The sequence below is a fragment of the Euphorbia lathyris genome, chromosome 6 (genome assembly GCF_963576675.1).
Source record: "Euphorbia lathyris chromosome 6, ddEupLath1.1, whole genome shotgun sequence".
Lineage (NCBI taxonomy): Eukaryota > Viridiplantae > Streptophyta > Magnoliopsida > Malpighiales > Euphorbiaceae > Euphorbia > Euphorbia lathyris.
In genome coordinates, this window is record NC_088915.1 from 48268719 (window position 1) to 48285087 (window position 16369).

General features: G+C 34.7%; 1 protein-coding gene across 2 annotated transcripts; it reads left to right on the top strand.

Moving 5' to 3' along the window:
• The first annotated feature begins 14548 nt into the window (after positions 1-14548).
• On the top strand, positions 14549-16288 carry LOC136233002 (uncharacterized). 2 transcript variants are annotated; one of them, XM_066022512.1, is made up of 6 exons: positions 14549-14879; positions 14948-15030; positions 15119-15261; positions 15352-15401; positions 15486-15560; positions 15648-16288. In XM_066022512.1, the coding sequence occupies exons 1-6, from the start codon at positions 14644-14646 to the stop codon at positions 16183-16185; spliced, it is 1125 nt and encodes a 374-aa protein (XP_065878584.1). In that variant the 5' UTR covers positions 14549-14643; the 3' UTR covers positions 16186-16288. The 2 variants fall into 2 exon arrangements, with proteins under 2 accessions (XP_065878584.1, XP_065878585.1); XM_066022513.1 differs by having other exon boundaries at positions 14957-15030.
• The last annotated feature ends 81 nt before the right edge of the window (positions 16289-16369 follow it).

The window sequence follows — 16369 nt, forward strand, 5'->3', positions numbered from 1 at the left end:
ATATGCAATATTCTGCGATAATATACCTCTTATGTTTATTGTTGCGATAGTAAACTGTAATTTCAATCTAAGAAATCCCCAAACCTCTCCTTCTCATTGCTGTGATATTCCTCTTCTCCCCCTTAGGAAAATTCTGCAACTGCCAGTCAGCCTCCATCGTCGGGGTCGCTGCTTCCACCATTACAACCTTCTCTTTTCTTCAACGGAAACTGGAATGATCTCTAGCTAGCTAGGCTAGTAATTTCAATTCAAGTTTAACCTAGGTTAGAAAATGTGAATTGGTTTGTATAAATTGGCATATATGTTCTATTAATTCCAAACTGATGGAATTGATTTGATGTAATCATCAAAAAAATATATATATATTTAGCCTTATGCTCATACTATTTTTAGGGAAAAGTACGAAAAAATGCTTGTGGTTTACCCAATTTGCAAACAGAGGCATGTGGTTTAAAAGTTTACAAATAAAGGTCTGTGGTATGTTTTATTTACAAAACAAAGTATTACAATTACACATTTAAGTCCTGATTACAACCAAAGACGTTTTTATCTTAAAAAAAATTATTCTTACATATCAGCTAAACACAACCCCGCAAAAAACAACTTTCTAAATCGAAACAATAAATAATATGGTGAAATTTTACGTTTTTTTACTAATCTGACAGTTTATGAATTAAATTGATATTTAAGTTCATTTTACACGGTTGCAATTTGATTTTGTGATTTGTATTTTGTCAATATATAAATGTAATTGAAAAAAAATTAAAAAAATTCTCTTATTGTTATTAATTACTTAAAAGTTTAATTTTAAGTTTAATTTTAAATACTTTGTTTTGTAAAAAAAAGTATACCACATACCTTTATTTGCAAACTTTTAAACCACGGACCTCTATTTGCAAACAAGGCAAACCACGAGCATTTTTTTCGTACTTTGCCCCTATTTTTATTTAGAATTTATTCAAACAAAATTAGAAAGGGAAAATGTAATTAATGGGTTTTGGATTTAACTAGTGGTGTTTTTATCGTCATTGCGGTGGGTTCTTCTCATATTGTTGTTGATGTTGAATCACCCTGAGGAATGTGTTCTACCTTCATTTTTTTGTTGCATTGCATTGTTTATTAATAAGTTCTCTAAATGAGATAAATTAGAAATAATAATGATAGGCTCATCATCCTTCTGAGTTAATTCCATGAATGATCTATACTTGTTTTAGTTACATATTAAATCATAATTATTTGGTTTTAGAAAATTGATTTCATTCTAGTGTTAGTAGGGTGTTCGCTATGGTTACTTTGTTTTTTACAAAGTACCGTTACTTAGTGTGGTTTCATCATTGGATTAATTTTATGTTCTATCATCCAATGGTGAAAACCACACCAAGTAACGGTACTTTGTAAAAAACAAAGTAACCATAGCGGACACCGTGTTAGTAGTTATCGGAGGAAGATGTAAGATTCAGAGACGAGCATGAATGATATATTAGTACCAAAAACAGAGATGGTGATTCAACTCTGGATTTCCATGTATTGGTTAAAGAAGGAAAAAGAATAGCTTGGTAAGATATAAATATCAAGATGTATGTTTCTGTTATAACTTGAAACTAGTTGAAGACTCGTGCATATTTAATATTTTATCAAATACTATAAACATGTTATTGAATTTGAAAATATGTATTAATTAACTTTTTAGAATTTTAGTTATTTATGATATAAGTATAAAGGTTAATTACATAAAAAAACATTAAAAAATAAAATCTCTTCAAAATAATCGTACATTCAAATATGTGGCCTTAAATCTTAATGCATATCTAACCTCAATTCAACAATTTACTTTAGCATACATATTTGGGTTTAGTATCAATATTTTGCAATTAAATTCACAAACCTATTCAATTTTATAGTATATGATAAAAAAAATTGATTCTATTTTTGACGAAGCTCCTATCATAATTGATTTTAATTACAGTTTTTCCAATATAAAATGAATAAAAAAAGCACAAGCTCATTAATAACATGTTAACAAGAATATCACTATTGTCAATATATATATTATTTGATTCTCCTAGCTATAACATCTTTTTTTGTTATTAAGGGAAGAAGATTCCTGTAAAATCGAAGAATCAAAAGTCTGCTCAGAAAGTGGCTATGGAGGGGAATCTGGTCATGGAGGATGAGGATGTGTTGGTGGAGGATGTATGGGAGGATGATGTGAGTCTGGTTCGGGATTGTGGTGAGGGATTTCCTCTTTTGTCTGGCGATGGGTCTAGATCAAAGTCTGGGGGCTTTGAGGCTGCTTCTCCTGTTCTAGAAATTCCGGTGCTAGAGCCGGTGGTGGTGGATGAGGCCAAATGTATGGAAGTACGGTGGGCTGATGTAGTGGCTCAAAATAGAGTCAGATCGATTCGGAATGTTTTACGGTTTGTTCCTCCTGCTGTTTCTAATGGTGAAAAAGTGGTGAAGTTTAATTCCTCAGAATTGAATTTGGAAGCTGCGAAATGGAAGCATGCGCTGGTAGGAAGTGTCTTGGGATCATCTCCTCGCTTTTTCCTGATTGAAAGCTTTGTAAATCGCCGTTGGAAGGAGTTTGGACTGTCTTCGGTTCATCAGGTTCGTGATAACATTTTCTTGTTTAATTTTGCATCTGATGAGGGTAAAAGGCATGTGTTAGGATTGGGACCTTTAACTTTTAATCATCGTCCTTTTATACTTCGCCCTTGGGCTCCTAGAATGAAGTTGAGTCTTGATTGTTTTCATAAGATTCCTGTGTGGGTGCAATTTCCACAATTACCTTGGGAATTCTGGTCTCTGGACTTTCTTAGTAGGATATCTAGTTTGCTTGGGATGCCTTTGTTTTGTGATGAATGCACTGTGTCAAAGGCTCGACTAGGTTTTGCTCGAGTTCTTGTGGAGATGGATGTGAGAGGAGACTTTTCTAGTTCGTTAATTTTAGAAGATGAATTGGGGGAAAGGCTTTCTCAGGTTGTGCAGTATGAATGGAAACCCGAGTTTTGTGTAGAATGTAAGGAGATTGGCCATAACTCTAATAAGTGCAGTCATAAGAAGTCTAAGACTAAAGTTTGGAAAGAAGTGATCAAAGGCACTGTGCCTGAGGGTGGTAAGGTGGTGGAAAACAGGAAGCCTTTAGATCAAGGTATGTCGAAGGCTCTGGAATCTGTTCAGGGTTTTTCAACAGGGGAGGAAATTACAAGGGTTCATAAGGGAGAGGAGTGGACTAAAGTGGGCAAAGGGAAAAAAGTTAAGAAAGTTGATGTGGTGCCTTATAAGGGTGTTGAGCCTTCTACCTCTGTCTCTTTAGAGAATGGAAGTAGTGTTGGGATTATTGGGGAGGGAATTGGAGGCAAAAGGATTAGAAAGCCCCCTGATAAGGGACTATGATAGGAAGCTGGAATGTTAGGGGTCTAAATGACCCCATGAATCAGAAGGAACTGGTGAGGTTCCTGTCTTGTAAAAAATTGTGTGCTATTGGGGTGTTGGAGACAAGAGTGCGTGAGTCTAATATTGATTCTGTGAAAAATGGTTTGAAGTTACCTAGATGGGGTTTAATCCATAACTATTCTTCTCATAGGCTTGGTCGAATTTGGATTTTGTTTAATCCTAGTGTGATTCATATAAGGGTGATTATGGAATCTGAGCAATTGATTCATTGTTTAGTTGAGATTGGGGAAGTGGTTTTTGATTGGTCGGTGGTCTATGCTTTTAATACTAAGGAGGCTAGATTAGCGTTATGGACTACTATTGCTGATTTAAGTAGGTCCGTTCAGAGACCATGGTTAATGCAGGGGGACTTTAATGCTCTTCTGCATTCTAATGAGAAAGTTGGAGGGATTGTGGGCAATCATGTGGATGAGGGTTTTCAAGATTCTATTCAGTGTGCTAACCTTGTGGAACTTAGATGGAAAGGCTGTTTTTTCACTTGGTCTAATAATCAAATGGATGCTCAGCGTATTTGGTGTAAACTTGATCGTGTGTTATGTAATGATAAATGGTATGAGGTGTTTCCGGAGTCTGAGGCGGAGGTGTGCACTGCTGGAATGTCTGATCACTCCTCAATTGTGGTTCAATGGCATGATCCTAGCTCTGTGTGTTCTGTACCTAGATTATTTCGGTTTTTTAACATGTGGTGTGGCCATCCCTCTTTTCTTCCCATGGTCCAAGGAATTTGGAATCATAGAATTAGTGGTACTGGGATGTTTGTTATCTGGTCTAAGCTGAAATTAATTAAACAAGAATGTTTGAAGTTAAATAGAGTTGAATTCAGTGACATTTCAGAAAGGGTGCAAATGCAAAGAGTGTTGGTTGAGGAATTGCAGCAGCGGGTTCAACTTGATCCTCTCAACTCTCATGTTTTAGAGGAAGAAAGGGTGGAGGTCCAGCAGTTAAGAACTCTTTTGCATTATGAAGAATCGTTTTTTCGACAAAAATCGAGGATTTTGTGGGTTTAATTAGGGGATATGAATACAACCTTTTTCCATAGTCATGTTAAGAATAGAAGTGTGGCGAATAGAATTGTTAGTCTCAAGATGGAGGATGGATTGTGTATTATTGATCAGGGGGCTATTTGTGAGGCTATGGTCAATTTTTTTAGAGATATGTTGGGAGGGGCGGGTCAAGCTAGAACCCATTGTGATCCAAGTGTTTTTTCAGCTGGCAAGTTAGTCTCCTCTGCTGAGGGAGACAGTCTTATTGCTAGGGTAACTGAGGAAGAAGTAAAAAAGGCAGTGTGGTCTATTGATGAGGGTAAGGCACCAGGGATTGATGGTTTTAATAGTAAGTTTTTTAAGTTCAGCTGGCATATAATTGGGGCTGATTTTACTAAGGTTGTTCAAGAGTTTTTTCTTACTGGTAAATTACTTAAGCAATTGAATGTTACAGTTCTGGTTGTTATACCTAAGAAACAGACCCCAGATGGATTAAATGACTATAGACCTATCTTTTGCTGTACTGTAATGTATAAAGTAATTACAAAGATCATCTCAGCCAGGCTTAGTCGGGTTTTACCGGGTTTGATTGCTCTGAATCAATCTGCTTTTATTGCTGGACGTCAGATTATTGAAAATGTTCTCCTTGCTCATGAGTTGGTGAGAAACTATCATCGTGGCCAGGCAAAATCTAGTTGTGCTATTAAAATTGATTTGAGGAAGACGTATGATAGTGTCCAATGGGATTTTCTTGAGGAAGTTTTACTGGGGCTAAGATTTCCTTTAACATTTGTTAATTGGATCATGGTTTGTGTGCGGTCTTCTCGGTTTGTGTTGTCTATTAATGGAGGAATTCATGGTTATTTTGAAGGGAAGAATGGATTACGACAAGGAGACCCAATGTCTCCCTTGTTATTTGTGTTAATTATGGACTACCTATCACAGATGTTTCATTCTCGACTGTCGGATCACTTTTAATTTCATTGGGGATGTAAGGCTTTGAAGCTTACTCATCTGTGTTTTGCTGATGATTTGTTCCTATTTTGTAAGGGGCACCTTGCTTCGATTATGGAGTTATGTGCTATTTTGACAAAGTTTGGGGATTATTCAGGATTGAGAGTCAATTTTCAAAAAAGCGCTATCTTTTTTAGCGGCATGATAAATGAAGTTAAAAGTGAGATTTTAAGCAGAATTCCTTTTTCTGAGGGGCAACTTCCAGTTAAGTATTTGGGGTTACCACTAATCTCTTCCAAACTTTCTAAGCAACAATGTCTTTCCTTGGTAAATAGAATCACAGCTCGCATTGATAGCTGGAATTCTCGTTTTTTTATCTTATGCTGGCCGTCTTCAACTTATTTTATCTGTCCTTTGTAGCATACAGGTTTATTGGTGTTCTGTGTTTTTTCTCCCAAAGTCAGTAATTCGTAGCATTGATAATAAATGTAGGAATTTTCTTTGGAAAGGAAAAAGTGATAATCATGTTGGGGCTTTAGTGGCGTGGGCTGATGTATGTTCTCCGAAAAGTTGTGGGGGCCTGGGAATTAGAGATTTGAATGTTTGGAATTATTCTACAGTTGGGAAGCTCATTTGGGAGTTGTTTTCTCAAAAAAGTTCTCTTTGGGCAGTGTGGATTCATGCTAATAAATTGAAGAAACTTAGTTTTTGGGGAATTGTTAGGCCATTTGATGCAAGTTGGAGTTGGACAGGTATGCACAAAATAAAGCATATGTTTAAGCCTTTCTTTTCTTATAAATTGGGGGATGGGAAGAGTTTTAATTTTTGGAATGATCCTTGGATTAATGATAAGAGCTTAAGGGAGCTTTTTCCTAGATTGGATATTTCTGATACTGATGTTGCTAGAGATATGAAGGTTGCTGATCTTATTGGGAGGCAAGGGTGGCGTCTACCAGACCCAAGTGATGAACTCACTGAGCAAGCTTGGCATGTGGTGAAACAGATACAAATTTATCCTAACGAGAGGGATAGGATTGTCTGGAAGGGGAATAATAAGGGACAGTTTACTGTGGCTACTGCGTATAAGGCTTTAATGCCTACTCAAGTTATTGTGGGTTGGTGGAAGGTTGTTTGGGGACATCAATTTATCCCAAGACACAGTTTCATCTTATGGATTGCGTTAAAAAATCGATTGAATGTTAAAACTCATATTGCTGTCTGGGCAAACTTGACAAATCAATTGTGTTGTTTATGTGGTCAGGAGGAGGAGACAGTGCCCCATCTATTTTTTGGTTGTTCCGTTAGTGGGAGTGTCTGGATGGAGATTAGTGGTAAGTGTGATGTACCAAATAATCTACCATGGAGAAGGCTTATAAGTTGGTTGTCAAGGAATGTTGCAGGAAAATCTCTTAAATCTTCTATTAGAAGAGTTGTTTTTGCAGCAACTGTGTATTGGGTGTGGTTGACTAGGAATAGAATTGCTTTTGATAATGGTTTTTTTTGTAAGAATCAAATTGTTAGGCAAATGTCTTTAAATGTAAAAATGAGATTATGTAAATCTCAATCTTCCAGCTTGTTGTGGAACAAATGGACTTAGATGTATGAGTTGTTCTTTGTTCATTGTAAAAGTTTTTTGGCGTTTAATAAGATTTTTTGATATTTCCATCAAAAATAATTTTATTTTACAATACAATTTCATTTTAGTAACCACAAAGTCAAAGTTTGTTATTTCATTCTATTGTAAATTTGCTTCAAACTTTTGTAAATTATGATTACTAAATTGCCTTAAACTTTTGCTAAATTGCTAACTTGAAAATTTCTTTAGACTTTTGTAATGGCTCAAGACTTTTGTAATTGCTAAATTGAAATTACTAAATTGCTTCAATTGTTAAAATACATAAAACATGAATTATCAACAAAAATTGGTTGAATAGCTAAACTACATAAAAACATGAATTAACAACTGCTAAACTGCATAAATAAATTGCTTCAACAGCAAAATTGAAAATTACTTCATTGCTAAAATACAAAAAAAAAAAAAAAACATCACATCAATTGTACATATAAAGTGGGAGAAGAAGAAGCAGGCTCCAACCCTTCTTTGAGTAAGAGAATTAAGTAGGAAGCATATTTGATTTGGGTTTTTGGGAATTTAAAATTGAGGAAGTTAGGACGTTTTGTATTTGTAAGCTCTGTCGAAAGAATGATTGAGAAAGAGTTTAAAAAAGGTAAATAATTATAAGGTTCTGAATTTTTACTTAATACACTAGCCAGTCCTACTTTTTTTAGAAATTATTATATAGTTCTTCAGTTTTTTGTTTCATCAACTCCTTAGTCCTCATGTTTGAGTCAATGGTCAAACTATACCAAATAAATTTCAAAATACCAAAATTACCCTTTACTCTATATTTTGATAATAAAACATCTATTTTTCCTATTTTATGTTTTTTCTCCTTTTTTCCTACATAATCTCTATAATATTGAGAAAATAATTTATTAAATTTTATATAATTATAGAAATTTAATTTAGTAGCCTAAATTTTATTGACTAAAAAATGAATGAAAAATATTTCAAAAATTATCAAAATAAGAGCAAAACTATATAAATTGTAAAAAGTAATCTTTATTTATCTCTAATAAATTTTATAAATGAAGAAAAAAAATATGATTTTTTTTTAAATTATTAATATTTAATGTTAGTTTAAAGACATTATATTAAGAAATAAAAATTTAAAAGAATAAAAATACATTTTTAATAATTGGTATATACAATTATAAGGATTTCGGTATATATATACTTCATAAACTTTATTAAAACTATTTAGATTAAATTTGAAACTAAAAGATAATTTTTTTTTATGTAAATAACTAGGGACAATTTGGACTTTCATCTATAAAAACAAATGGAATGATTAAAGAGTTGATTAAAATAAAATTTAAGGACTTTATAATAATATGATGGACCTACTAGTATGTTAAGCAAAAACATAAGGACTTTATAATTATTTACCCTTTAAAAAAATAGACTATCTTTTCATTGACTAAGAGAGAAAATAATAAATCAGATTTTTGTTTTAATTTTTTTTTTTTTGGGATTCCTACATAACAAAATGACGTCGTTCCACTAAATGGACAGATATGGTTTCATCGAGAAAGAAAAAAAACTCAATTATTTGGCATCATCTTCAACCTTTTGATATTAGCCTGCAGAACCCTAAAAAATCTTCAAACTGCAACAAGAATAGATGATTGACCGGGGGCAAACTCATAAATTATATATATAGAGTTTTACACATCTCTAGATCTCAGTGGGGGGCAAGTGCCCTCATTACTCCCACTATAGATTCGTCCCTACTTGCAATGTTATTTATTGTTTGCCATAAATCTTTATCGTGTCAAATCATTCTCTAAGTTCAAAACTAAAACAGATTTTGCAAAATAACTACCATGTCTGTAATCTAGTCATTTTGTTTTGCCAAATCCTTTGGATTTCCATGCTTTCTGAACCTCCAATCTAGCCATTTATTTTTTCTTTGTCTCTTTATTTCATTATCCAGTCCATTTGTATGTCAATCTAAACTTTTTCTTCTCTCCTTAAAAAAATATATTTAGTTAAATTTATTAATGATTAAACAATGTAACTGTGTAAATTTATCTGCAAACACACTATCAAAAACTTTAAAATTGATAGATTGTACTTTCATAATAATTCTTATTAAACAATTATAGATGAAAAAAATAAATTAATTAAATAATAAAAGTAAGTTTAAAATCTAAAGAAAACCGAAAACTCCTCTTGCTAAAAAAGCAAGACATTTAAGGTTTGGACCACAAACTTCATACTTCCTAACTGAGAATCGACTTCCAACGAAAAGTAGACGATAACTGATCCTAGCAAGATGAGCAATGTGATATCATGGAGATTGACATTATAATTGTCAATGTTTTCAATAAAAAAGAACTTAACCAAAGGCAACAACACTAAATAGAAAGGAAAGAAAAAACATAAACCAAAACTATTAAAGAAGAAAAAAGAAGTACTAACCTTCAATTTATATTCATATCAACTCTTTGTGCATGAATCGAATTGGAGATAAGAAGAAGTTGAATGGAAAATTAATGTCCTAAGATAATGAAACCTACCATAACTTTTGGAGAATGAAACTAATGAATTAATAATTACCTCTATGACCGATGATTTGTATGAATATATATCGTTGTAATTTAATTTCAGCAAGATTTTGATTTTGATTGCAAATAGCTATCTAACGCTTGTCTTCTCACAAATTTTCATTACAAACACATGTTTCACCTAATAAACTCACACTTTCAAAATCCACTCATTGTTATCTCTTAATCTTTTCTTCCTCTTTTAGTATCCCATTTATAGCTACTTAAAGGGTCAAATACCTTCTTAAAATCAGATATCTTTAAATAAAATAAAATGTTAGAAAAAAAAGATATTGCACAAATTAAATAAAATAAAATCAAAGACATTATTTTTTTTTAATTCATGATAATTATTTAATTATTTACTTTTATAAAAAATAATACTTCATCCGTTTCATATTACATGGCTTTCTAGAGAGTTGCATTGAAATTAAGAATATTGAAAAAAAGACTTTACTGCTTTTTATTTATTGATTTCACTGTTTAAGTACAAAAATAAACCTTATGGTTACATCTGTTTTTGAACCGCACCCGTGTGGTTTAAAAGTTTGCAAAGTGGTACCATGTACTTCATTCCGTTAGCAAACATAGACATTTTTGTCTAACGGTGTTAAAAATGATGAGGTGACAGTCAAAGTCAAAAGATTTAAAGGGTAACTTTGTCCTTTCATTTATTTAATATTTTATAATTTATTATACTTTTAAAATATTAAACATTGCCCAATAACAACCAATTACAAACTGACACCCCATCTCTTTTGCTCTCACATCTCTCCTCTTCCATCTCCCAAAAACGTTCTTCATGGCTATGGCTGGGTATACAAAAAATTCAGTTGCCATGGGTGTCATTTACTCTGGCATCTGCTATAATTTATTCTTCATTATCTAGTTGTTTGTTTTATCACATAAATTTGCCAGTCTTAGTTTGGAATTAAAAATGGAACAATTCATATCATATCTCCAGCACCGCCTTATCTAAAAATATTGAACTTTTACTATAACAGAACAAGAACTGGTGATTCCATAGTAGTATCAACCCCGCCATTGTCACTTCAATCGCTGCTCCTGAAGGCATCGGGGATCATTGAAATCGGACAACTTTCATTGAAATCGGCCATTACCAATCACAACTCGTTCGGTCCTCACCTCAACCGCTGCTCCTGAAGACATTAGGGATCGACAGAGAAGATATGGTGGAAGGCCGTAGGGAAAATAGACAGCTGAAATACGTGATCCTCATACAGTAGCAAGAGTCTGGCTTAGTACATTCGATACGGCCGAAGCCGCCGCTTGCGATCCTCGTATGCTAGCAATTATTTTATTATCGATAACTTGCTGGTGCTTACAGAAAAAATTTCACCATTTGAGGTCAAGGTTGAAGACGAAGAAGAGAGGGAGGTGTTGCAATGTTGAAGACGAAGAAGAGAGGGAGGTGAGGTGTCTGTTTTCAATTGGGCAATGTTTAACATTTTAAAAGTATAATAAATTATAAAATATAAAATAAATGAAATGGTAAAATTACCCTTTAGATTTATTGACTTTGACTGCCACCTCAGCATTTTTAATACCGTTAGACAGAAATGTCTATGTTTGCTAACGGAATGAAGTGCATGGTACCACTTTGCAAACTTTTAAACCACACGGGTGCTATTTGAAAACAGGTGTAACCACAAGGTTTATTTTTGTACTTTTCCCTTTATTTTATAATAAGTCCATTAATTCTAATTAATTTCCATAAATCCACATTTTATGGCAGAAAGAAGTGTATTGATCATATAATATGACATGTAATATGAAACAAAAAACATGTAATATGAAACGGATGGAGTATTAAATATTAAGTTAATTATTTTTATATGGAATTTATAATAAATGTTGAATAAATTATTTTGTTAGGTAAAAATTATTAATTGTATATTAATTAAGTAAATATATAGTGTTTTATTATAAATGGATCCTACAAAAATCGAAAGTAAAAGAGAATTATAGTAATGTGTTATTTATTGATGTGTTTTTACATATGTGGCAACAAAGAGTTGTTATCTTCCTCATCATAATCGCAACCATTAAAGATCACAGGGATACCATAAAAAATCTCAAGAGTTAATTACACTTATGGTCCTTCAAATATTAATAATAGAACAGTAATATCACAAAACTTAATTTTTTAACGTCAAAATCTTCCAACTTTACATTTGATTTCTTTTGTAGTCATTTTCTTCAAATTTCAATAATAACAATTATCAGAAAAGACACGTAAACGACATATAAGCTAGATTTTCTTACATGTATTAAAAAAAATACATATTACCAAATTCAATAGAGTCAATTTCATTCGTCTCATCCTTTTCATTTCTCACATCAATTGAACCTAGCAATGCCAAACTATTTCTTTTAATTCACATACAAAAATCTGAATTACACATCGTCCACGTGTCGGTAACTATTATCGCTTGAATCTGGATAAAAGGACTACAAGATAGATGGTTTTGTTATTAACAAATTAAGCATTGTTTTGTAAAAAAAAAAAAAATCAAATTAAGTATTGTGATATTACTATTCCATTCCTCATGCTTAGAGACCACATATGATTAGACCTCGACATGGGCCGATGAGCCCGTCCGCCCTTCTGGCCCGAGCCCAGGCCCATTTAGCCGGGCCTGGACACATCAAATTGGTGTCATACTCGGTCGGGCCCAAACCCGAATAAACCCGTCTAGAAAATGGGCGGGCTTGGGCTATATAAATACCTGTCGGGCCTGGTCTAGCCCGCCCTTATTTATATATATATATATATATATATATATATATATATATAAATTATATATAATATTTATTTACCCTCGTATATATACTTTTCAATCCATCTCCTCCTAACCCTAAATGCTGTAATTTTATTTCGAATTTAACTATTAGTTTATTATAATTTTCTAAGACTTAATAACTATTATGTTTATTATTTTTTATTAAAAAACGTTAGTATTTCATTTTAATTGAATTTTTTTTAATATAGATATGGGCTTGGGCGGACGGGTTTGGGATTCTTTTTTTAGGCCCGAGCCCGTCCAAGCCCAACTCTGATTAGTGTGGGTTTGGACTGGGCTTGGACTTGTCAGGTTTTATAAAAAGCCCGACAGGCCCGGCCCATGCCGAGGTCTACATATGATTAGTCTTAACTAGACCTGTCTATGGGCCCGGGTACCCGGCCCGCCCAGGTCCGTGTCCTTTGGGCCGGGCTTGGACAATGAAATTTACTCTTAGGCCCAGTCCGGCCCAGGCCCGCTAAAGCCATCCTATTTTTTGGGCGGGCTTGGGCCATATGAAAATATCACGGGCCGGCCCAGCCCGGCCCGCCTTACAACAACAACAACAACAACAAAGCCTTAGTCCCGAAATGATTCGGGGTCGGCTAACATGAACCATCATATAAAACCGTGAAATCAAGTCGTGTCAGCGATACAAATTTGCTCCCTCCACTCCGTCCTATCCACTACCATATTTTCCTCAATTCCCAGTAAACTCATATCACTCTCGATCACCCTCCTCCAAGTTTGCTTAGGTCTTCCCCCTACCCTCACCACTACATCCCTTTGCCACTCTTCGGTTCTCCTAACCGGCGCATCAAGCACTCTACGTCTCACATGGCCAAACCACTTTAGTCGGTTTTCTCTCATTTTATTCTCAATAGATGTGACCCCTACTTTTGTCCTAATTATTTCATTACTCACCCGATCCTTTCTCGTATGACCACACATCCATCTCAACATACGCATCTCCGCCACCGACATCTTATGGATGTGGCATTGTTTCACTGCCCAACACTCCGTACCATATAACAATGCTGGTCTAATTGCCGTCCGGTAGAATTTTCCCTTCAATCTATTAGGCATGCTGGGGTCACAAAGGAAACCCGCAGCACTCTTCCACTTCGACCAACCAGCTTTAATCCTATGAGCAACATCTCCATCTACTTCTCCATCCGTTTGGATAATAGATCCTAAATACCGGAAGCAATCTGAGGCCTGAACAACTCTCACATCTAGGGTGATTGTCCCTGCCTCCCTACTCCTATGGCCGCTAAACTTACACTCCAAATATTCTGTCTTACTTCGGCTCAACTTAAAGCCTCTAGATTCTAGAGTTTGTCTCCATAGTTCCAACTTCCTCTACACTCCTTCTTTCGTCTCATCAACCAACAAAATATCATCTGCAAATAGCATGAACCATGGTATACCATCTTGAAGTGAACTTGTTAGTTCATCCATAACGATGGCAAAAAGAAATGGGCTTAGTGCGGAACTTTAATGCACTCCAATCGTAATAGGAAACTCTTCAGTCTTCCCAACACTAGTACGTACACTTGTGCATGCTCCCTCATACATGTCCTTTATGATGTCAATATATTTCCGCGAAATGCATTTCCTTGTCAAGGCCGACCAAAGTACTTCCCTTGGTACCTTATCATATGCTTTCTCCAAGTCAATGAAAACCATATGCAAGTCTTTCTTCTTATTTTGATAGTGCTCCATTAATTGTCGCCTTATTAATATTAATTAAAAATATTATATATTTATCATTAAATATTTATTTTAAGTATAAATTTAATTTTTTATAATTAAAAATTAATAATATTTTTTTAGGTGGGCTTATATGGGTTGGGGTTAGGATTTGATTTTTAAGCCCGAGCCAGCCCGACCCGACCCGAGCCCGTCTAAATTAATACTGGACTGGGCTGAGCTGGGCTTGGGACGAGCACTTTTATACAAAAGCCCGACAGACCCGACCCGAACCCGGTCCAACCCGACCCATGGACAGGTCTAGTCTTAACCCAAGATCTTAGGTGTTCTTTGGTTAATTATATTGTCCAAAAAAAAATCTTTAAAAATAGCCGTTGAAGATGAAGAAATATTGCTTTTAGAAAAAGGAATATTAAATCAACAGAGAAGTATTCAAAAAGTTCTATTTAAAAAAGAAGTCGACCGTTACTAGCCCTTTTGTTCTGTCCTTGAACTTTCTTCTCGATCGAGTCGGCTCTCTCTTCCAAACAAAACAGTAACTCCGAAAGAAAAGCCTTCCGGCGATGGTGGATCCTGAATTGAAACAGAGTCCAACGGCTGAAAGGCAATCGAACCCAGTTGAAAACATGGAGACTTTGTTCAGTCCCAGATTGAAATCCTTGGCTGCCATGGCTGGCTGGGATGAAGAATCCATCCTTGTCGCCAGCCTAATAGTAGAGGATACGCCCGATCGAGAGTTTAAACACAAGAAACGCTTCGATTTTAATCTCAAGACTCCACCTTCCAACTCTTCAAGAAGGTACCTTACCCAAACTCATCTCTTGGAAATTCAGTTTACATTTTAGTTAATTTTCTCTGTATAATCAGAAAACGCAGGAATCAGAGAAAGAGTCCTATTTCGATTTCTATCCCTGTCATTAACCTAGATGAAGAAAAATCCCAAAGACAAGGTAATTATTTCTTTTTCTTTCTACCCTAAATTTTTAAGGAATTAGGCATCAGGAAATTGATTTCTTTTTGGTGAATCACGATGGGCAGAGAAACAGAAAGAGAAAAAAATTGAGGTTGTAGAAGAATGTAAAAGAGATGAAGATGAATCAAGCAAAGAGGATTCTGGTGTTTCATGCTCAAAATCAGCTGTCCCTCGTATGGATAAACTAAAAGAAGAGCTTTCTTGTGCAGTAAGAGTCGCTTGTTTTGCTTAATGGTTTTTCATTTTGATTGATTTAGGCAAAGTGGGTCCTAATTATTTTGGATGGAATAAATTGCAGATATGTCTAGAGATTTGCTTTGAACCTAGCACCACTTCTTGTGGGCACAGGTAACCTAAAGTTTCTACCTTTAGTGGCTTTGATATGCTTGATTGTTTCCATCCATAAAGAAACTGAATTTGTTATGCTTTTAGCTTTTGTAAGAAGTGCTTGAGATCGGCTGCTGATAAATGTGGAAGGAAATGCCCAAAGTGCAGGCAGCTAATAAGGTTTGATGCTTCTTCTAGTGGGCCTTTTTTAATTATGAAGTTGATCAAATGATCATATACTAATTTCAGATAGTTAAACTTATGCAGCAATGGAAGATCTTGTACAGTGAACACAGTACTTTGGAACACAATTCAACTTCTGTTTCCAGAAGAAGTTGAAGCAAGGAAGGCAAGCCGAGAAGAGATGAGTCCTCGAACACGCCAAATGTTAGAAAGGAGACAGGCTCCAAGGAGAAAAAGACCGGCAACACTAGAAGATCTTGGAATTGAATATTCGAGGAGAGGGCAAGACGAGACGGATTCTCGAACCCTGCAAGGGGTAGAAGAACTTAGTCGGTTATTGAATGGAGATGAGATTGGAAGGAACAGAAGAGGAACATCAAGACAAAATGAACAAGTGGAGAGGAATATGCAAAGACAAAATCTGTCATGGGTATTAGAAAGAGGGAGGAGAAGAGGAGGTGGGAGACCCAGCCAAGATGAAGATGCTGCTTTAGCTCTAAGGCTGCAGAGAGAAGAATTTTTGGGCTCTTCTTCTCTTTCTTTAGCTAGAGCTAATCTCAGAGCAATGGCATCTAGAGCTAATTACAACGTTCGGAACCGAACCCGGCCTTCATTTTCATAGTTTGATGTTCTTCTTTTTAGAAATATGGCTTTTCCTAAATTGTTTAAGGATTCCCTCTTTAAATATATATATATATATGCTTTCTTTTTTCCTTCACTCAAAATATTCAAACAAAATCAACTTAAAACGGATCAAGTACAAATTAGAATTGTGTAATTTTAAAGTGTCCTAATCTAATTCAAAC